At 46.9% G+C, this 18,343-nt stretch overlaps 1 protein-coding gene across 1 annotated transcript in view; it reads left to right on the forward strand.

Moving 5' to 3' along the window:
• Positions 1-18,343, forward strand: part of LOC144138640 (peroxisomal ATPase PEX6-like) — a 122,629-nt gene that overhangs the window by 68,573 nt on the left and 35,713 nt on the right. Inside the window, exons 10-13 of the mRNA XM_077671032.1 lie at positions 2,114-2,225; positions 4,690-4,762; positions 6,340-6,408; positions 12,761-12,915. Of these exons, the coding sequence (XP_077527158.1) occupies positions 2,114-2,225; positions 4,690-4,762; positions 6,340-6,408; positions 12,761-12,915 (409 nt within the window). The remainder of the gene's footprint in view (positions 1-2,113; positions 2,226-4,689; positions 4,763-6,339; positions 6,409-12,760; positions 12,916-18,343) is intronic.

Raw genomic sequence — 18,343 nt, forward strand, 5'->3', positions numbered from 1 at the left:
TGTGCCACTAAAATCTAATAACGGTCCACGAAAGGGTACGCGCCCACTCTTCACCTCCCTTTATTTCTCCGCCACCGCTGCTCCACGAAATGGTGCCATCGCACATGTAGTAGATATATTGACGATGCGGTAATCGGCAATGCCGGGCTGCTCCGCAAAGAATGACGACTTCAAGATTTAGCTCAAGGCGATACTCAGTGTTTGAGGGCCCCTGTATATACTTAGGATAAGCATTCAGTTTCTCTCTATACTTCTCCCTGCTACACTCACTCTTCCCTAACTGATCAGATACCGAATAGGCAATCAATTCCCAGTGGGTCACTAACCCACTAGCAAACTCACTCATATCATTTCTGGCTGAACCAAATAAACTTTTGTGTTAAATAATTTACAAACGAACGAAGGTAGCCCAAGAAAGACCGTCTGTTTTGTAATTACCGCAGTCAAGTTTTATTTGTCTGCTTCGTTAAAGGGCTCTTGAATTTTTATACCATTTTTGTTCAATAAGGAGCTGCCCGTCAGTGCTAGAGCCAGAGTATTTTTGTATGCAAAACGCCTTGACAACTTTTTTTTAAACCACCCATTGTTGCCAGGTGTGAAGACAAATGTTGACCGTGCCCTCGCCAACACAGGAGAACCTGGGATTAGGGCGCCACCATAGAGAACGGCGGAATTTCTGGCACTGAGCAGGCACAAGGCGTTATACAGGAGGCTATGACCGAACCAAAGATCACTAGTGAATAGCTGGTGTCATTTTCAAGTAATTATCACCTCTCAATGCTGTCGGATTACAGACAACATTATTTGGTACTTGACTAGCCAGGAGCCTTTTGACAAAAACATAATTATGGTAATGCAGCCTAACCACGATCTGCATCCTTTTTTGTCAAGTGCAGCAGCCACGCCCCCTTCCTCAAAAACACAGCACCTCAGCTCGCAAAAAATGCCGTCAAAAATCTCAATGTCGGTAGAGCGGGAAAATTTAAACTGATTCTGAAAGTGCAGTGCCTAGACTAACCACTGGCCGCATTAGTTGTACAAGAAACGACTACAGCATGTCGAAATAGGCAATATAAATCATCGATCACCGGGGATTGATTTGAATAGGCGTGGTAACGAAAGAGTTAAGGAGCAGATGTCGGTGGCTGGTATGGCATTGACTTGCACTTCAAATTTTGTCTTGCATGAAGCACAAATGAAGAGACAAAATAGAATAGCACCGCGAATATGCTTGTACTGTAAAAGACAATTGGTGATGTGCTGTTGCCATCTTGATGTTGGGCACATCTGGCATGAGACTGCTGTCAGCTGGTGCACTTCAGTGTGTTCGGAGAAATGACGGTGGAAGGGTTTGGAAATACACCAAGCAACGTGTGGGAGAACGTTCTGGTAAGTTTTCTCCACGCCTGTTGGGTGCAGAGCCATGGGACTTGCAGTAACCAAGCCGTTGCGGAGACCACTGCAGAATTAACAACGTTCGCTTGAACACCTGCTTTGAATGCGTCATCGGTGACATCACGAAACTCAACATTTGGCCCGAGGATCAAAATTTTGACTCAAATTATTTTATTTCTCAGTGAATGAAACGTCTGCTGCCGTACAAGCACTGAAGGCACTATAAAACACTAAATCTTTCGAATAAAACAAATTGTGTTTTGTCTGCATGACCCCTTTACTTAAGGTGAAAGCCTTAGATCTCTGTGTTTCAAGCACGCGCGTTGTTGGGTACAGAAAATCGGGGGCATAAAGAAAGTTGAAGTTGTGGTCGGGGTGAGCGTGAGCTGGGTATTGTGCACTGGGAAAGGGCAACAGCAGTGCCCCTCACGTGCGATACGCGCCACCTTGAGAGGTGGAGTCTTCGACGGGTGCAAACAGGAGGCTCCTGGTGATGGCGACCGAGTGGAGTTCACCAGGGCTGGACCAGGACCAGGGGGCTGGTCAAGTGGTGACAGGTGCAGCCCAGAAAGTTTGACAGCAGATCAGTGGAAGGTCCAACTAGGTCTAACCATCCTCCGAAATTCTTGTCTCTAATTTGTAGTTGAACCTTGCCACGCCGTTTGCTGCCCAGTAGCTGTTGTGGTTGCAGCTTTTTTTTTTCTCTTCTTGGATGCAGGCCCCTGCGGAAGCGGTCGGCACCCTGCGTGCTTCTGACTGGACCTCACGGCTCTGGCAAGAGCACCACCCTGGCCGCCCTGGCTCGAAGCCTGGGCCTGCACCAATACAGGGTAGGGATGGTACATGTGCAATACTACCACAGCCTGCTTGGCAAAGTGTACATTCAAACCCACATATCACTAGGGCTGCTGGTTTACGCAGTTGATTTTTTGGGGGCAAATCCAGAGTGCGGTTTTCGGAGTTTATTATTTGGGGAAAACTTAGTGTCTAGTGGAGTTCATTTCTCAACATTCCCAATTCCCCGAAATTTGGAGTTTAATCTACTGCCGTCTCAATACTGCAAAATCTGGGAAGTAATTATATCTGTACATTAACACACCAAAGCACATGAAGTGCATTTAAAGGGACACTGAAGCCAACTAGCAAGTTGGGCTCAGATGAAAGTTCAACTACCCCGTAGCCCTCTCAACGTTTATTCGGCTGCGAAATATGCTTTAATTGCCGAGAAATTGCTAATTGAGATGCGCATTTCATCTTTGGGCCATTTCATGAGGTTTCACATCACGTAAATGGAGTCCGGAAGCAAATGAGACAGCGGTGTAGTCTAGCAGGAAAACTGAAACCTACCAAGCGAATCATCGCGGCCGCAGGAGCCACTAGTCGCGCTCTTAGCGCATACAATAAAACAACTTGCCCGCTGTACACGTCTGCAGGCCGGCGCTCTGTGTGTGGCAACCTTGGTGCCACACGGGGCGTGCGATGGTGATTAAATAGTGTGAACGTGCCACGTGGTGTTTTACTTTACCTACGAAATGTCTAGCGGACAGCGCAACCGCAGCGAGAGTGATGTCAAGGGCACTCTTATGCTTTGCAGCCTCATTATGGGTATTCTGGTTTTAGTCGCTTCGATGCACTGGGCTTGATACGTGGTGCCATGTGTTAGTTCCACTTGTAACCGCGCCCAATGCCTAGTGTGAAATTGGAGCCTAAGTACTCACATTGTGTTTGCGTGCAGGCAAGCGTGCACGCCTGCACGCATCTAGCGTGCGTGCACTGTGCAGGCATGCATGTGCACTTTCATCTGAAAACTCGAAAACGACATTCAAATTTACAGCTCGACAGATGGGATTATGTTGCGCAGCCTTGGTATACGTACAGTTGGAGGTAACGGGCATGTGACTATGTCAAACCTGCAATAACCATCGCAACCACCCCCTGCCCCACGGCTTGGCAGCTTGTGAATGTCGTCACGGCTTGAATTGTACCTGTGCATTTGTAATTGTTTATGACTTATGAAAGTTAACGTACAAAGAAAGACTGGCACATGAGTGGATGTACCAATTTTTATTGTTACGGTCTTTTGCTGCATACCACCAGGTTGTAACGATGACCAGGTATAACAGTGACATTTTTTTGGCTTTTCAGCATTGTTATAAGTATGTTTGCCTGCAATGGGAAACACCCCAGAAGTAGCAAAAGGAATTGTTTATAATTCGAGGCCCTATATGTCTGGACTTGACGGCAGAGAGTCATAATTTGTGGGTGAGAACTTCTTCTCCAAATTTATAGTTGCTGTAGGTTTGTTCAGTTTTCAGAAAAACACATTTGCAGAGCTCGATTCACTTCGCTGCCAGAATGTGATTAGAATTGATTGGTGCCTCACTGCTGCCTCAGTACCACTTTTGGCTCAGAGAAATTCCTCTGAGCACTCCTTTTAACAGTGGTTGCTCTTTGGGTGCTTGAACTGAAATTCCTGTTTTCACACAAAAAAAGAAACAAACTCCTTCTCCCGTTGCCCCCTCATTGGCATTCTTGACCGTTGGCTTTCCTTAGTCATGTTCATTCAACGACCCCCTTGTTAGCGATTATCATAAGCTACACGGATAGTGAGGGCCTTGGTTATGGCAGTCTTGGCACCACTGGCTGCATACATGGGTTCATGACCAGTGGACTTGTCCTGCCAACGAAAGAGTGGTTTGGACGACACATTTGACGGTGAAACATGACACGTGCTTGGTTCGGAGAAGTGGTAAGCGGGATCGTAATTTTGATCTTCATAAATAGCTGACGAAACGGCAGAGTAGAAGAAAGGTCGTGGCACGTCAGTTGTCAGTCACTTCAATCCCACAACGGGTCGAGGATGAGGGTGTTTGTGTTTGCATGTTTATAAACCCATCTGTGGCTGATGGGCACATTGTATGGTGTTGTCATCTCTTTTGGACGAAGCATTAACCCCCCTTGTTTTCTTTTATTATTATTTTTTTTTTAACCGAAAGCATTAGGTGTCCCATTGAGAGAAAAAGCCATGCAACAACTCCTTAGGAAGCGTTACCCAGTACGAAACATTCCATAGCACACACTTTGAACCTGAAGTAGCAAGATGTGGTCGTGCATGCCAGTGCACCACAGATGAAGTGAGGGAGTGGAAGAACAGAGCTAAGTGAGCAAACAGGCAGTCAGCAAAACTCACCATCACTGTCAACTATCCCATCACGTGGCAGCGGAAACGAGCAGTTATGCGACGTGTAGGAGACAGACTGAAGCCACTCAAGACTTTGCCCTGGATGCCTGCAGGTGGACTGCCAGGACCTGGCCGGGGACACGGTGGCCGCTACGGAGACGCGCATCAAGAACTCCGTGCTCAAAGGTGGGCACCCCTTCCTCCAGGGGGTAGGTCGAGGGGTAAACATTTGTCAAAATGAGCGTTTGGTGCAAAATGGCAGGGGCCCCAGCCCTGGAGGGCCCGTCCTTAGTCCGGGATGACCTGGCTCTGGCTGGCCACCGAGGCTCTAGCAATGATTTTTTCTTGTGCCACAAGGTCTGAGCTAGTCAGCTGGTCCACCCACTTCTCTTAGAAAAAAGTGTGAAAAAGACGACGAAACAGAATACGAGCACACAGGACGGCGTGCTCCCTGTGTTATTATTCTGCATCATTGTCTTTTCCACACTTTTTTCAAAGATATATCACCAACTCGCCCAACTTTTGATCACCCGCTTCTTGTGAGCAGGATTGTGGATGAGGGATTAAAGACGGGGGTTTGCTGGCGCTCCCATACCAGGTGGTATAGGGTGCGAGGGCGTGGGCAGTGGGTTCAGGTCATGTAGAATTGGGAAGGGTAGATTTTGTTGAGGAGGATGGGGGGGAGAGGTATGAGTTTGTTTGCAGCCTTCGGAGAGTAGTGGCTTTGTGCCGAGGGAGGCGAAGGTGAGGGGAGGATATTTGCGGTGGCTGGGACGGCAGTGGTGAGTAGAGGGGTGTGTGGGGTGTCTTGGTGAGGAGGCTGCCAGTCGTAGAAGGCCTGGCATGTAGACGCGCAGGCAGCAGCAAGGGCCATGTGGTTTTTGGGAGGAGAGAAACAGCGAACTGAACAGCGGACGAGATGTTCAAAGTCAATTGTAGGAATCTTCTCATTACTTTACCAGGCTAGAATTCCTGTTTTTCTTGTTTTTAGTCAATTTGCGCGCTTTTTGTAACGAGGAAGATGCATTCAAAAGTATGGGTAGGCAAATGCTGAATACGTAATAGCTCTCGAATTGAATGCCGAATCGAGTCTAGAAAAAAAACCTAAATATTGAATCAAATGTCGAATAGGGCCAGATTTACTTACATGCTCAAACATATGGCTCCAATGACTGGTGGCCTGCTCCGACGTATTCACTGCAACGTATTCAACCATAGAATAGCAGGGGAAAATTGGGGAAATAGTGCACAGTCTGTAGCATTTCAAAGTGTGTATGTGTGTGGATCCCCAGGTAGCTTTCACAAACTTTGTTTTCTGCTTTGCGTTTGGCCACATGTTTGCAGTTTTTGGAAATTTGGGATTGTGAACGAATCAGGGTTGGGGATAAATGCTGCTACTAGTAGACACGGATGGAAGAATAATAGCAGTGGGTGGATTGATAAAGCATTTGATTAACGTCGACATGGCTAGGCTCCCAGCCAGTACCCCAGTCTTCAAGAGAGAAGGAAGGGGGTCAAAGTAAGCAGATATGATGAGTGGGCATAAGTGGGCCACTGATGCTGCTAGGCCTTTTATGAAATGCTTCACATAGAAAGCTGGGAGATTTTACCCACTCGCAGCAGCCTTGGCCATACATAGCTTGTAGCTAATAAAGAGATATAGCAGAATTTAAATGTGGCTACTTTTTTCGGTGGAGGAATTGGTTTTGTGGCACGTTTTCCAAGGGGTGCTTTGATTGGTGACACTGCCGTCTGGATTGCAGCGCAGAAGTACACGCCCTGCCTGGTCCACCTGTCCAACGTGGAGGTCTTGAGCCCAGACTCCAGCGGAGGTGAGAACAAAGGGGGAATCTCGTGTGGCCGTCACAGTTTCAGGAGGGAGTGTGGCCCTTGTGGTCGTTCGTTGGAAGACCGCCAGGAGTTGTCCCCTCCACTGAGCCTGTTTGCTTCAATGTGCCGTGCCCCTGCTGCAGGTATGCTCGCAGAGCCCTGTGCTCCTTATGCAGGCATAAAGTCTGCATTATCCGTTTGTTATCAAGCTTGGGGGCTGTTTAGATCCACTTGGTGCTGTTAGAAGGAAGGCAGTTCATTTGCAAGCTGTGAGGACAGCAAGGGCCGCGGTATTCTGATCATGGAGTAAAGTGCAATGTAGAGTTGGCCTTTACTTTTTTTTTTTATCTAGCCTAGAGCTTGTTTACGTTGAAATACTGCACCTTCTTATGTCAGTTATGTCAAAAAGTGTTACAGAACGGTGCACAGCATAAAAACATCACAAGTATTCATCAAAGACTCAACAGAGGTATCTTCATCCGACTAATTGTTTGAGCAGCATAGAATAATCAATATTAGGCAGCTTTATTCCTACCGTCTGCTATATCAGTTACACTTTTCAAATGATAAATTTAAGCAATTCTTAACACAATTATTTGGTCTAGACCTGCGAATGAGCACTTATACACACCTTCGCTGTTTGTAAACAAACACTAATGCACCAAACGGTTCGCCACAGAAGACTTCCGGTGCGGCACTTCCGGTAATGGTTTCTAATGGTCGCGGCCATCGCGGCGGTGTTTGCCTGGTGTGTTTGAGTTTGTTGCTGCATTATTTCTGGCGCATTCCTTAAGATGTGTTTAGAGCGATGTCTAGTGACTACATGACTACTACTGTGACAACACTATTAACAAAGTCGTAATAATGAACACCACTTTTTCACATAAGAAGGGGTGTGTACGGTACGCCATTTCACATAAACGGAACCTACTCTTTACACATGTATTTCAAGCTGCCTAAAACGGGCTAGTTGACACACTCAAACGTTTGGCACACAACATCATGATAAATCGCTTTTTACTGTGACTGTGTCACAATGGGCAGTTTTGGTAGAGATCGGCGCCGATCGGAATCGGTCGCAATCTAAGGTGTTCAGTGTGACTGAGATAACCAAACGTACTCATTATGTGATGACGTCAGGTGTGGCTGAGTTACGAGGACAACTATGGTTTACTGACGAGTGCACTATTCATGAATCTAACTTTCAAGTTAACCCGCCTACATGTAGTCCACGCTCACACCGAAAGGTAAATTAGCTGGAGTGCGACGATTTCCATTGGCGGCAACAGGACAAACTACGAGTCAGTTGCTCGCATCGATGAAAACCCACTCGCAGGCGTCGCTCTCACAAAAAGCAAATGTAACGGTGCTACTGTAATTAGCAACAAAGCGTGGGCAACGCGACGTACGCTGTGCGGCGATTCATGCGGAGCACGGCTACTGTGGTGTCTCGAGTGTTGCTTCGAACAGTACACATTACTGATCATTAAGCCTCTAACTACAAGAAACACCTTTACAATGTATTTTCGGCGTTAGCCAGCTTTGCTATCCAACTAAAGCGTCACCGCGGTTACTGTTATGGGTGGAACACGACGGCGTCCGACGTGTTCCTTGTAATTGGGGACCTTAGACTAACGTCTGAGCATCGCCTCTGTGCAATTGAAGCACACGTTGGGCTTTACTTGCCTTTGATAAAGTGGGCAGAACAAATCTGCGCGCTATTTGTGGGAGTCCAGTTTTCCCGCTTGATCGCTGCAAGCCAGGCGCTCCTTCTGCCTTCATCTCTCGGGAAGCAGACAGAACGTTCTGACTTCCAATAGCAAATTTGTTCCAGAACGCAGACTGCATCCCGGCACAACACAGCAGTGTCCGAGTCGCGAGCGCTTCATCGGAATAATTTTATCTGCCGAAAACATCGAAACACAAGCAGCTGCCGCCACCAACACAGGCTGAAACCACGGTAAAACATTGTAAACAGGAAGCTTTCTAGGGCACGTTTCCGGTGAACGCACAACGTTGCCAGAGAACGGCGAATGCTGGCGAAACCGTGTGTATAACTCGTGGCCCAGGACAATGGCTCGTTCCACACCCACGAACCAATTATCTTTGGCAGTCATTGGCATACAACATTCCAAGCATATTAAATAAATTACAGAGAATTAGCGGCAACTATGGAACACTAACACGTGCTTCCTTATGTGATGCGTTTTTTGGAAGTGATTGTTTTTGAATTCTATTTGTGATATTGTTTTGTAAATATGCGTGAATTGTCTGATCTGTTCTTTTGCCTGTACATGATTATGTGACGCCGAACCAATGCGTTGAAGCTCGTTATACAAGTATTTTGTTGTTTTTATTTTTTATTTGTTACTTGTTTTGTGATGTTTATCGGCCTTCTCAAAGGTACTGTCATGCTGTATCCCTCGTTATAATCACATTGTACTTTCCACAGTCGTCATTGAGCTGCCAATTTGGCTCCCTGGCCCCGTCAAGCTGTAGCAACAGCTTTCTTGCCAGGGAGACCATCGACATTGTATTATGTTGAGAGAAAAATAAATTTGAATTTGAATTTGAATTTGACGCTACGCAGGCAATGAGGCACGCCATAGTGGAGGGCTCTGGATTAATTTTGACTAGGTACCTGGGGATCTTTAACGTGCGCTGAAATCTCGAACACACAGGAGCTTTGGCTTTTTGTCATACCAGAACGGTTAGCAATTTCCCACCAGAGTCTTCCTTATGGCTATTCTTATTGTTCTTTTTTTCTCTTTCTTCCCCTTTTAATAATCCATTAGCTTTTTTTCTCACCTGAACATTGAGAAATTTGCATTTAGCTCAAAGAATATATATTCTTCTCTAAATGATTCTTCTGGCCATGTCTGTTACACTTCTGGGGTATGGAGTTTTAACGGTGATTTTTTCCAAAATTAACATCATTGAATGCCAAAGATGTCGTAGGAGCACTGAACATGTGTGCAATGGCTTTTAGCAATTGGGCAGCACATCTGTTTATTCACTGACCACTTGGTGCAAAATTGTTACTTGCCTTCTGGATGCGTTTTCGTGGCGTGCTGCGTTTGATATTCGGGTGGTGTAGAGGAGATGTGAAAGCATGCACCTAAATGCCCTCATCGTGTTTTCTGTATGGGGACCACTTATACAAGGAGCGTTTCCTGTTTGGTAATTATGCAAAAAAGAACAGCTTGGTCGTGCTAGTGCAAGACCCAGGGTCCGCACAGGTCCTTGAAAACCTTGAAAACCCTTGAATTTAGAAGAGTAAATTTCAAGGCCTGGAAAGTCCTGGAATTTTTAAAGGGTCCTTGAAAACCCTTGATTTTTCCTGAGAGAATCAATGGCCCTGTCTTTTCACAAGAATTTAAAGTGTTTGTCATGGATTTTAGGTGTTAACAAATGTGAAGAAACATTCTAACAATCAAGTTTCAGTGTATTGCGTGAAATTACGAGTTGTGGATTCTCATTATTGCAAGGCAACATTGGGAGCAGCACTCTTCAATAGTATTCATGTCACGATATAATCCCGTGAAAGCCGGCTTCTCTTCTCTATCTTGCATGTTCCATCTAGTTTTGGACGGCCCATCATTGCATGTTTGCTGTGCCTCATACGCTCCATCTGCGTTCGCTTTTACGTGCAAATGGTGGACGTGTACATAGCTTATCCTGCCTTGCAGCAACACTTGCTGAGTTAATTTTAGCTGATACTCTTGCTGACAAAGCAGGAGATGCAGGCAACATTAACTAAGTTTTGAAATCAAACAGCCTCAGCAAAACACAAAGAAAAAAGAAAAACCTCTAATATAAACGATGAAAAAAAAATAAAGCTGGGGGAGCATTCATGAATCCATAGCGCCTATCTAAATGTGCATTAATGTTCTTAGATATTGGGCAATAACAAAATTTTGCATTGTGTTGAAAAAGTTATAAATAATCCCAGATAAAACATAAGATGGGGACCTTGAAAATGTGTTTTCTGGTCCTTGAAAGTCCTTGAAAACCCTGGAGTTTTTGCTTTTGAAGCCCGTACGAACCCTGAAGACCTTTCCATCACCCATCGAAAGTTAGTGTTATTGCGGCTTGCGGAGGGCTGGGCGGGCGCGTACATTTTTGCTGCTTATCTGGTGGAGCTTAAAGTGGCCAGTTTTATTTAGAACATAGGATGCATCTGCCTGAGTTGGAGACTAGACTCAGGAGCTGTCACAGCATAGATTGACTGTGGCAGAAGCTGGGTGCGCTAGCTCTCTATGAAATGAGGTGAAACAATCATTTCTTCTAATAGAGCACAGCTCTCGAGCGCCCATTGGCGTGCAGAGTAGTGTTGGCAGCACCCAAATGATCGAGGAGCACCGAGTGCAGTGGAAAATGAGTGACGATGATAGTGAAGAGAGTCAGGAGGAAAGTGAATTTGGAGAGGGCAGCAAGAGTTTAGCGCAGCTCTTAAATGCTCGTTCAGGTAATTGAGCAGCAGTGACTTCATCGGTGACATATGTGGTGGAGAAACCTCCACTGATACTACCGTATAAACCGGAATATAGGTCGACCCGGTATATAGGTTGACCCCCTACCTTGAGGTGGGAAAAGTTGACAAAAAAATAATTCACACAATGTCTATATTTATTTTCGATGCCCGTCCGCCAGTGCCACTCACTATGCCTGCCGAAGTCACTCGTCCGAGCCGTCAGAGTCGTCCGAGGATGACTGCTTCTCACTGGCATCTTCAGTGCCGTCGAGCGCGTTGCTGATAGAGCACTTACTAAACGCTCGTGCATCCATGTCGTCAGGCAGCGACTGCCAAGAGAAGGACACCCAGCTTGACACGGTCGCGAGGGATGGTCTTCGCAGCCCGCCCGTAGATGTATTTTCATTTGTCGCCGGCTATCCACTCATTGTACAGTTCGCGGAGCTGGTCCGCGGATGGCCTCCGCTGTAACCGGCAGCGATCGTGAGCGAAGTCCCCGAATGAAGTCCGCCACTTTGTTCTCCAACACGGGGTGCATCGCTTGACATCTACGGAACGATCTGTTCCGGGGGTTGCACGCGCACAGCTTAGCTTTCTGGCTCCGCCAGTACCGCACTTTTCTCCGAAACGCCAAACTGGCGTTGCACCGCCATATTCCCATTCTGCTCGATGGCTCAATCGCCTTCAGCTTAAGCGCAGCGGTGAACTGGCGTCGACTTCCGCCGCTCATCTCGGAGCAGACACGTACAGAAATGCACGCACGCACACACGCAAGACGAGTAAAAGACGAAAAACTAGAGAAAAGAGCAAAGCAAATAAAGGCTTGATAGTGAGAGAGAGCAGTCCAACAAAGGGCGCTGGCGGTGGACTACGCTTGCGCATTGTTGCAAGACAACAATTTACGTTCTTCCAATGACCGCTATATAAGACGAGGGGTGACTTTTGTGCGGATTTTTTTAAAGAAAAAAACTCTACCTACATACCAGTTTATACGGTAATTTTCGTGTCCCCACACGAAGCCGTTACTTGCCACTACTTTATCCTGCCGTCAATCATAAAAGTCATATCCAGAGAAACTTCTTTACAACTCAATTGAAGTGCATGATATGAGTATTTTTGACTGTTAGAGCACTTTTGTCCGAGATGTTAAAAAGCATCTAAAGCCTGAGTGTGTTCTTTTGTGTTGTAGAGTCACGTGTGAGTCAGCCATGTTTGTTTTATTGAGGTTATTTTAATTTCTTATGCTCTTTTTCCTCTATTATACACATCTTCCTTTCCCCTCCTTTCCTTAGTTTCTTCTGTGCCCCACACTGAAGGCATCATGCTTTTTGTAGGCACTTATCCAATTCATTAATCAATTAATTAATTAATTCGAAACACAGTGCTACACAGGCAGCAGTGGCTAAGAGGTGGTGCCAGAGTACATGCATGTCCCTCTCAAATGAAATTCTCGGCCTGGATGTATCGCAAAATTACAAATCCTAAAAAGGTTGGCCTCAAATTTCGCATTGGAAAGTATTGTAATCGTTGGTGCATTTTTTTCTGTCCTCGTAGTGAAGTTTAGAATGATAAAGTGCCCCAAGGAAGAGTTCTCCATTTCTATTGCGGCTTTATTGCTGGCGGCAGGTCACACTCGCAGAATGCGTCGGAATAAGCAGGGCAAAGCACCCTCAACAAAATCGCACAGTTGCACCACCAACACAACTCGAACATTTATTTTCACTAGGTAGCGAGTGAAGACTTCTTTTCTGTTGCTATTCTGTGAAATCCAGGGAGGAAAGGGGGGATTCTTTCGCTTGTTCTCAATCTCGTCTTTTGTCGAGGCAAAAAAATGCTCCCTCAACCACACAATGGTGATGCCTGGTGTGGGGTGCATGCAGACGCCCGGGCGGTGCGATGCCTGGGTGACACGGTGCACTCGCTCAACGAGGATCCCCAGGAGCCACCCGCAGTGGTGGTGGCCACCACCTCAGCCGAGCCGGACACCCTCCACCCGGACGTGGCCCACCTTTTCCTCCACTCCTTGACCATCCCGGTGAGCGGGCCAAGTTTGCCCTCCGCGCTGGCTGAAACGACTGGCGAAAATTTGCTGCATAGCTGATTGCTTCGCTGCAAATGTTGTCGAAAGACAACAGTCTTCTGCCTCTCCTGCCACGTAACACCCTCTCTTCTTTACCTGTCTCAAAAATTGGCCACGAATCTGCTTGCTTCGTTGCAAATGTTGTCAACAGACAATAGCCTCCTGATGCCCCTGCCATGTAGCACTCCTCTCTCCCGCTTCCGTCCATCACGCCCTTCCCTCCTCCTCTCGCTTCTCTCATGATGAATGCAATAGAGGTTTGCTCAAGTCTGTTTGAATTTTCCCCACGGTTGCTTTGTTCACACGCCATCTGTTGGGACCTGTTGTTTCTGTTGTAGCGAGGCAGCTAGAGCCGACATCTTTTGTTTTAGTGCTGGTCTTATATCGCCCCTCTTCGACACCATTTCTAATGCTTTCCTTTTTTTTTTCATTTGCTATTCTAAAAACCGATCCAACTTGTATTTCTAAATAAAAGGACACTGGTATTCTTAATTATGTACTTATAATTTGCCTCACATATGCCTGGGGTTTCCTTTGCAATCAGTTATGTGGACATGAGCCATGGCAGCAGTTTTTGTTGCTTGGAATGGCATACGATATACTTTGTGCTCAAACATGCTTTCAGTGTTTTTTGGCCAGGTGGTTTAAACGAGTGACATTCAGAAAGAGATGCAGCCAAAATTTTCACTTGTACATAGCCAAGGAAAGGCCATCGTCCTTCAAAATATGGGTTCACATACGTCCACATTCATTCGTACGAGCTCATACTCAAGCCCACATGCGGCGCTGGGTAAGTGCTGTCCTGGAGTAAGAATGCGAGTCTGGTGAGTCAGGCTAATGAGTTAAGGATCACTAGTGGGCACGCAATGGCCCATAATTACCGCTCACAGCACGTAATCACTCATGAGTACATAGTTGTGAATACATGCTGCAGTTATTTATGCGCATGTAATCTACCGCTGCATGCAACCTGCACCCTGAAGGTGCAGTGGGACTTCTGTTATGTGTGTGTGGTCTGTGCAGTTACAACAGATCAATGCATGCTCGATAAGCCCTGTGTGTAGACAAACTGCAGGGAAGTCAAGGCTGACAAAGGACAGCTGTCATGGAAGCAACGTAGAAAGGGAGCCAGCGAGCCCATTCGCTGCAATGATCAGGGCCCAACTGCTTGGAGCATGAGAAGCGAGCTAGGTCCGTACTCCCTTGCCCATGCTAGCCGCCTCTTTAGTATTGTCATTATCATCCTTGGCACACTCCCCCCCCCCACCATAGTGTGCAGGTCCAGCGCGAGGAAACAGTTGGTATGCTGTGAAGATCACTAAATGAAGATCACTTAAGGGGAGACGTGGGTCTTGAAATGAACTTTTTTATTAATTGGTCTGTGATAATGAAAATCACTGTGCATATGTGTTTTGTCTTCCTCATTTCAAATATGTAATTAGTTTTCAAGTGGTATAATTATTTTTTGAGTTATAAAGAATACACTAGAGCCTAATTAAGTAATTTCTTACGGGCCTTTAAGGAACTTTTTATTAAATTTTTCTTAAAATAAATGGTATGGATGTGTAGCTTAAGACCTGCCATGCATGCTGAAGCTATTTATATTCCTGTAAAGATAGTTGATTGGATAGAATTAATAAAATTATGCCAAGTACAGTTTTCTGAAAACTTAATGACCTCTAATTATAACTCATAACATTTATTTGAGGCAAAATGAGCCAATTAAAATAGCTTCAGCATGCAGTTCATTTTATCCCGAATTCAACGGTATAACACTTGTAGAAATCCTTTGAAAAAAACTACCTCAAAACCCCTGTAAGGCTAGGCACATATGCAAAAAAAGGGAAGCTGAGAAAATCGCAGTTGAAGTTTTACTACAAGTGACAGTTTTATCTATTGAGCATATGAAAAAAAGAAAGGTTCTAGAATGTAGCTCGCTTTTCGCTCAACAAGAGCATACCAAGTTTGCTGAAATCCGTTGGTGGGAAAATTATGAAATCCTCTGTCTACAGATGGCACCTGGCAGAAAAACTGAACAAAAGCAAAGCCAGAACGTTGCTTCAATTTTTATGCTGTTGGCAGCGCGCCGTCACTCTTTGGCGACTAGGGCTGAGGTGCCGATCGTGCACCACAGTTGTAAACGTTTATTTTGTTATGTTACTGCTTCATTTGTAGCAATCAAATCGGATTTGCATCGCGTGAAATGAGTTGCAGCGAAGGGGCTGGTAACGGAATGCCCGCCACTGTTCTGTAACGTGCATGTGCTTGGCTAGGTGGGATAACCACGTTTTCGGTCTAATCTACTCGTATATCACGTCACTAACGCACATTGTGCTCAGTGCGAGCATTTATAATTCCCAAATCGCTCATCTATATGGTAACCTGCCGACAAGGAAGCGCGCGCCGGAGTGCGGGCCGACCCGCCGCGGCATCGTTGATAACAGAATGAACACACTTCCCTTGCGACGTCGGCGTGCGGCATCCTCCACTTTATCATTTCTTTTCTTTCTATTTGCTGCTGATCGAAATATAGACGCAACTTAGTGCCCCCGCAGGCGTAATCATATCGCTACGCTATCGTCTCGGCAGCCCGCGGGGGCGCTAAGCCTACCTCCGTCTCGGCGCCGTTCTCGCGAAAAGTCGTCGTCAGACACGCAGAAAATCGTACTCCAGGCGCTTTTAATACTGGTAGTTCTTCCTTTCAGTTATCGATAGACATATTTACTTTATTTTTACGCCATGCGGGGCTTTTGCCGGTCCTCGCATAGATGAATACATGAGCCGTTGCACTGTGATGAGAGTGCCGAGCAGACGACCCACGGCGCCCAGCCAATGAGGTTGCGCCCTGCGGTCACGTGCAGTCAGTAACCAATTGGGCGGCGCGTTCCGTCTCTTTTCTACCCCGGTTTTACTCGCAACCAATGGACGAAACGGAGTGGTTCTGGCGGGGAATTGAAAACGAAAAGACGCGCTTTCGAATGAGACCAAGATGGACGCCGTGGGGCATGTAGAACCCGAGGGGCGAGTCGTCGAAAAAATGCTATTTTCGCGTCGAATCTTGGCCGATTTTAGCGGGCGTCGGTGCTATAAATTGATATTATGGCTCAAATACGTACTCCTGGGTCTGGATATTTTGCTAACCGGTAGAAAAATAGCTCTACTTTCCGAAAATGGCGATTTCTAAAAATCGATTTTTTGGCCAAATTTCGGGATTCCAAGACCCGCGTCTCCCCTTAATACATCCACGTAGGATAGACAAAACAGGTGGTCTGAGGCAAAGTTGCTACTAAGAAGTTAAGTGGAGCACAGCGAAGGGCAGCAGCCACAATCAAGAGAAAGGATTGTGGAGCTGGCGCCAGCGAGACATCTAATCTCGCACCCCAAGTCTGCCCACAGGGTGTCGAAAGCAGGACAGTCTTCATCAGAATGTCAGATAGTATTATCTCGAGTGATGACACATATTAGACCTCTGAGATGACGGGGTTTCACACGCCTGACTATGGCATGACATAGTTTAATTCGGAAGCTGTGAACCCCAGCAGTAGCACTCTCATAGGGTGTACATCTGTCTGCTGGTCCACGTTTCAGGCCATGTACTAAAGCTCCGGTGGTTGCTCTTTCACCGGGGTCATCTCAGAAGCACTCAAATTCATGAAAAGGTTCCGCTGAGACTGGGACAGCGGACAGTTACTTGGACCAGTTCATCAGGCCTTGAACACGCCGCAGTTCCAGAGTGCACACAAGATGGTGATGTTCCATGGCATGAAGGTCACTACCCAGGGCATCTTGTGGCAGACTTAGTTCGGCCGGAAGATGCCGTTCTTGACCTGGAAGCTGTGGAAGTTCAAGGGCAGCAGGAACGTCAGAATCACCGCAAAGTAGCCCAATGTGGACTTGCTCATCAGTTTCAGACTGCCATGGGTGATGTACTGCTGCGTAATCATCCAGCGCACTGGGTATAGCTGGAACAGGCCAGTCACCGCCATGTCATTCAGAGTCATTTCTCTCTGTTGGACCTCTGGGTCCTCCAGCTGTGGCTCAGAGAGCGGAGCGATACGTCTGCTCGGATGAGGCTTTAGTGGAATGTGCTAGAAAGTGGGCGTGAGCCGGCCCAGCCACGAGAGCATGCGACAGTTCGTGAGGAGCACAGTGACAATGATGGTGATCAGCATCCTCTGCTACATGTCATGAAAAGGAAGTCCCAACACTCTTGCTTGCTTGAGGCTGCTGCAACAAACTTTCTTGATGGCTGCAGACTCCTCTGTGCCGCCCTCACCACACCTCTTGGCCTGGTGGATGGCGCCGTTGTACTGGTCTATTAGCAGTGCACTAGGCATGAAGGAGGGCTTGTTGGCCAGCAACACGGCGGGTACACTGACTAAAGCATAGCTCAGCGAGCGCGAATCTGGATGCCTTGTGCAGTGTAGTGCACTGCGTCTGTTTTTCGAGCAGCACCTGGCCGTAGTCAGCGTGAGGGTGATGTCCAGTGCCTCGATCACTGTCCTGGTTGTCTCCTGGTCTGCCTTAGCTGCCAGGATCACAGGGCAATTCACCCTGCTGTGGCCACAGTCTCCGATGGACGAGCCGAGTCGGGTGCCCCTGGCAGGCATGCGTGTAGCATGCGCGGGGTACCATGGCTGGTAGCTGGTCACATGGTCACAGGCAACTGCTTATTGTCGTGAGCGTGACGGGCGGGGATCGTGAGGGACTGTGCCTCTGGAACGATGGTAGGAGCGGCAGATGGGATACTTCCAGGAACTTTGTGGGAGACTGCAAAGCGCGGCCATTGAAGCTGCCCAGTTGCCGTTCACGAGACCACCGCCCCTGGGTTGGCGGCGGCTGGCTTGGTGGCTGACTTGCTGTACACCACCGCACCAAGATGGTGTTAAAAAGATGTTTTGTGATTGGGTTTGATATAATTGAAAGGCAATGAGAACAAGCATTCATGAAGATGGAGATGATTAACCCTTTGAGGGTCGAATTTTTTTGAAAAAAACTTTCCCGGGTGGTCAAATTAGTTTATTGCGGATTTGGAATGCACAAAATGTCTTAAGTCAGGATTAAATGGTAAAACATTATCAGGAACAGTATTTGGGGGTAAGCATCACTTAGAACTGAAAAATGTTCAATAGTATTTCAGAGTGTGGTATTCCTTGAAACACGGGTCTACGCACAGTGCCTTATCGCAGTCTGCACGCATAAAGCGCATGTCCGAAAATGAGCTGTCTTCTTCCGAAGAAAGACTGTCTTCCAATTCAGACTCGGTGAAAGGAGCAAACTCAGAGTCAGAAGAGTCATCGCGGTCGGTGTCATCAGAGCGGGCAGTTCATTGGGCCATATCGCCGCTTTGCCGTGCATCTGAAGAACTCGAAGGCAACCCAGT

This window comes from Haemaphysalis longicornis, unplaced genomic scaffold (genome assembly GCF_048455015.1).
Source record: "Haemaphysalis longicornis isolate Haplotype H1 unplaced genomic scaffold, Haemaphysalis longicornis Haplotype H1 scaffold_1, whole genome shotgun sequence".
In the NCBI taxonomy this organism is placed as follows: domain Eukaryota; kingdom Metazoa; phylum Arthropoda; class Arachnida; order Ixodida; family Ixodidae; genus Haemaphysalis; species Haemaphysalis longicornis.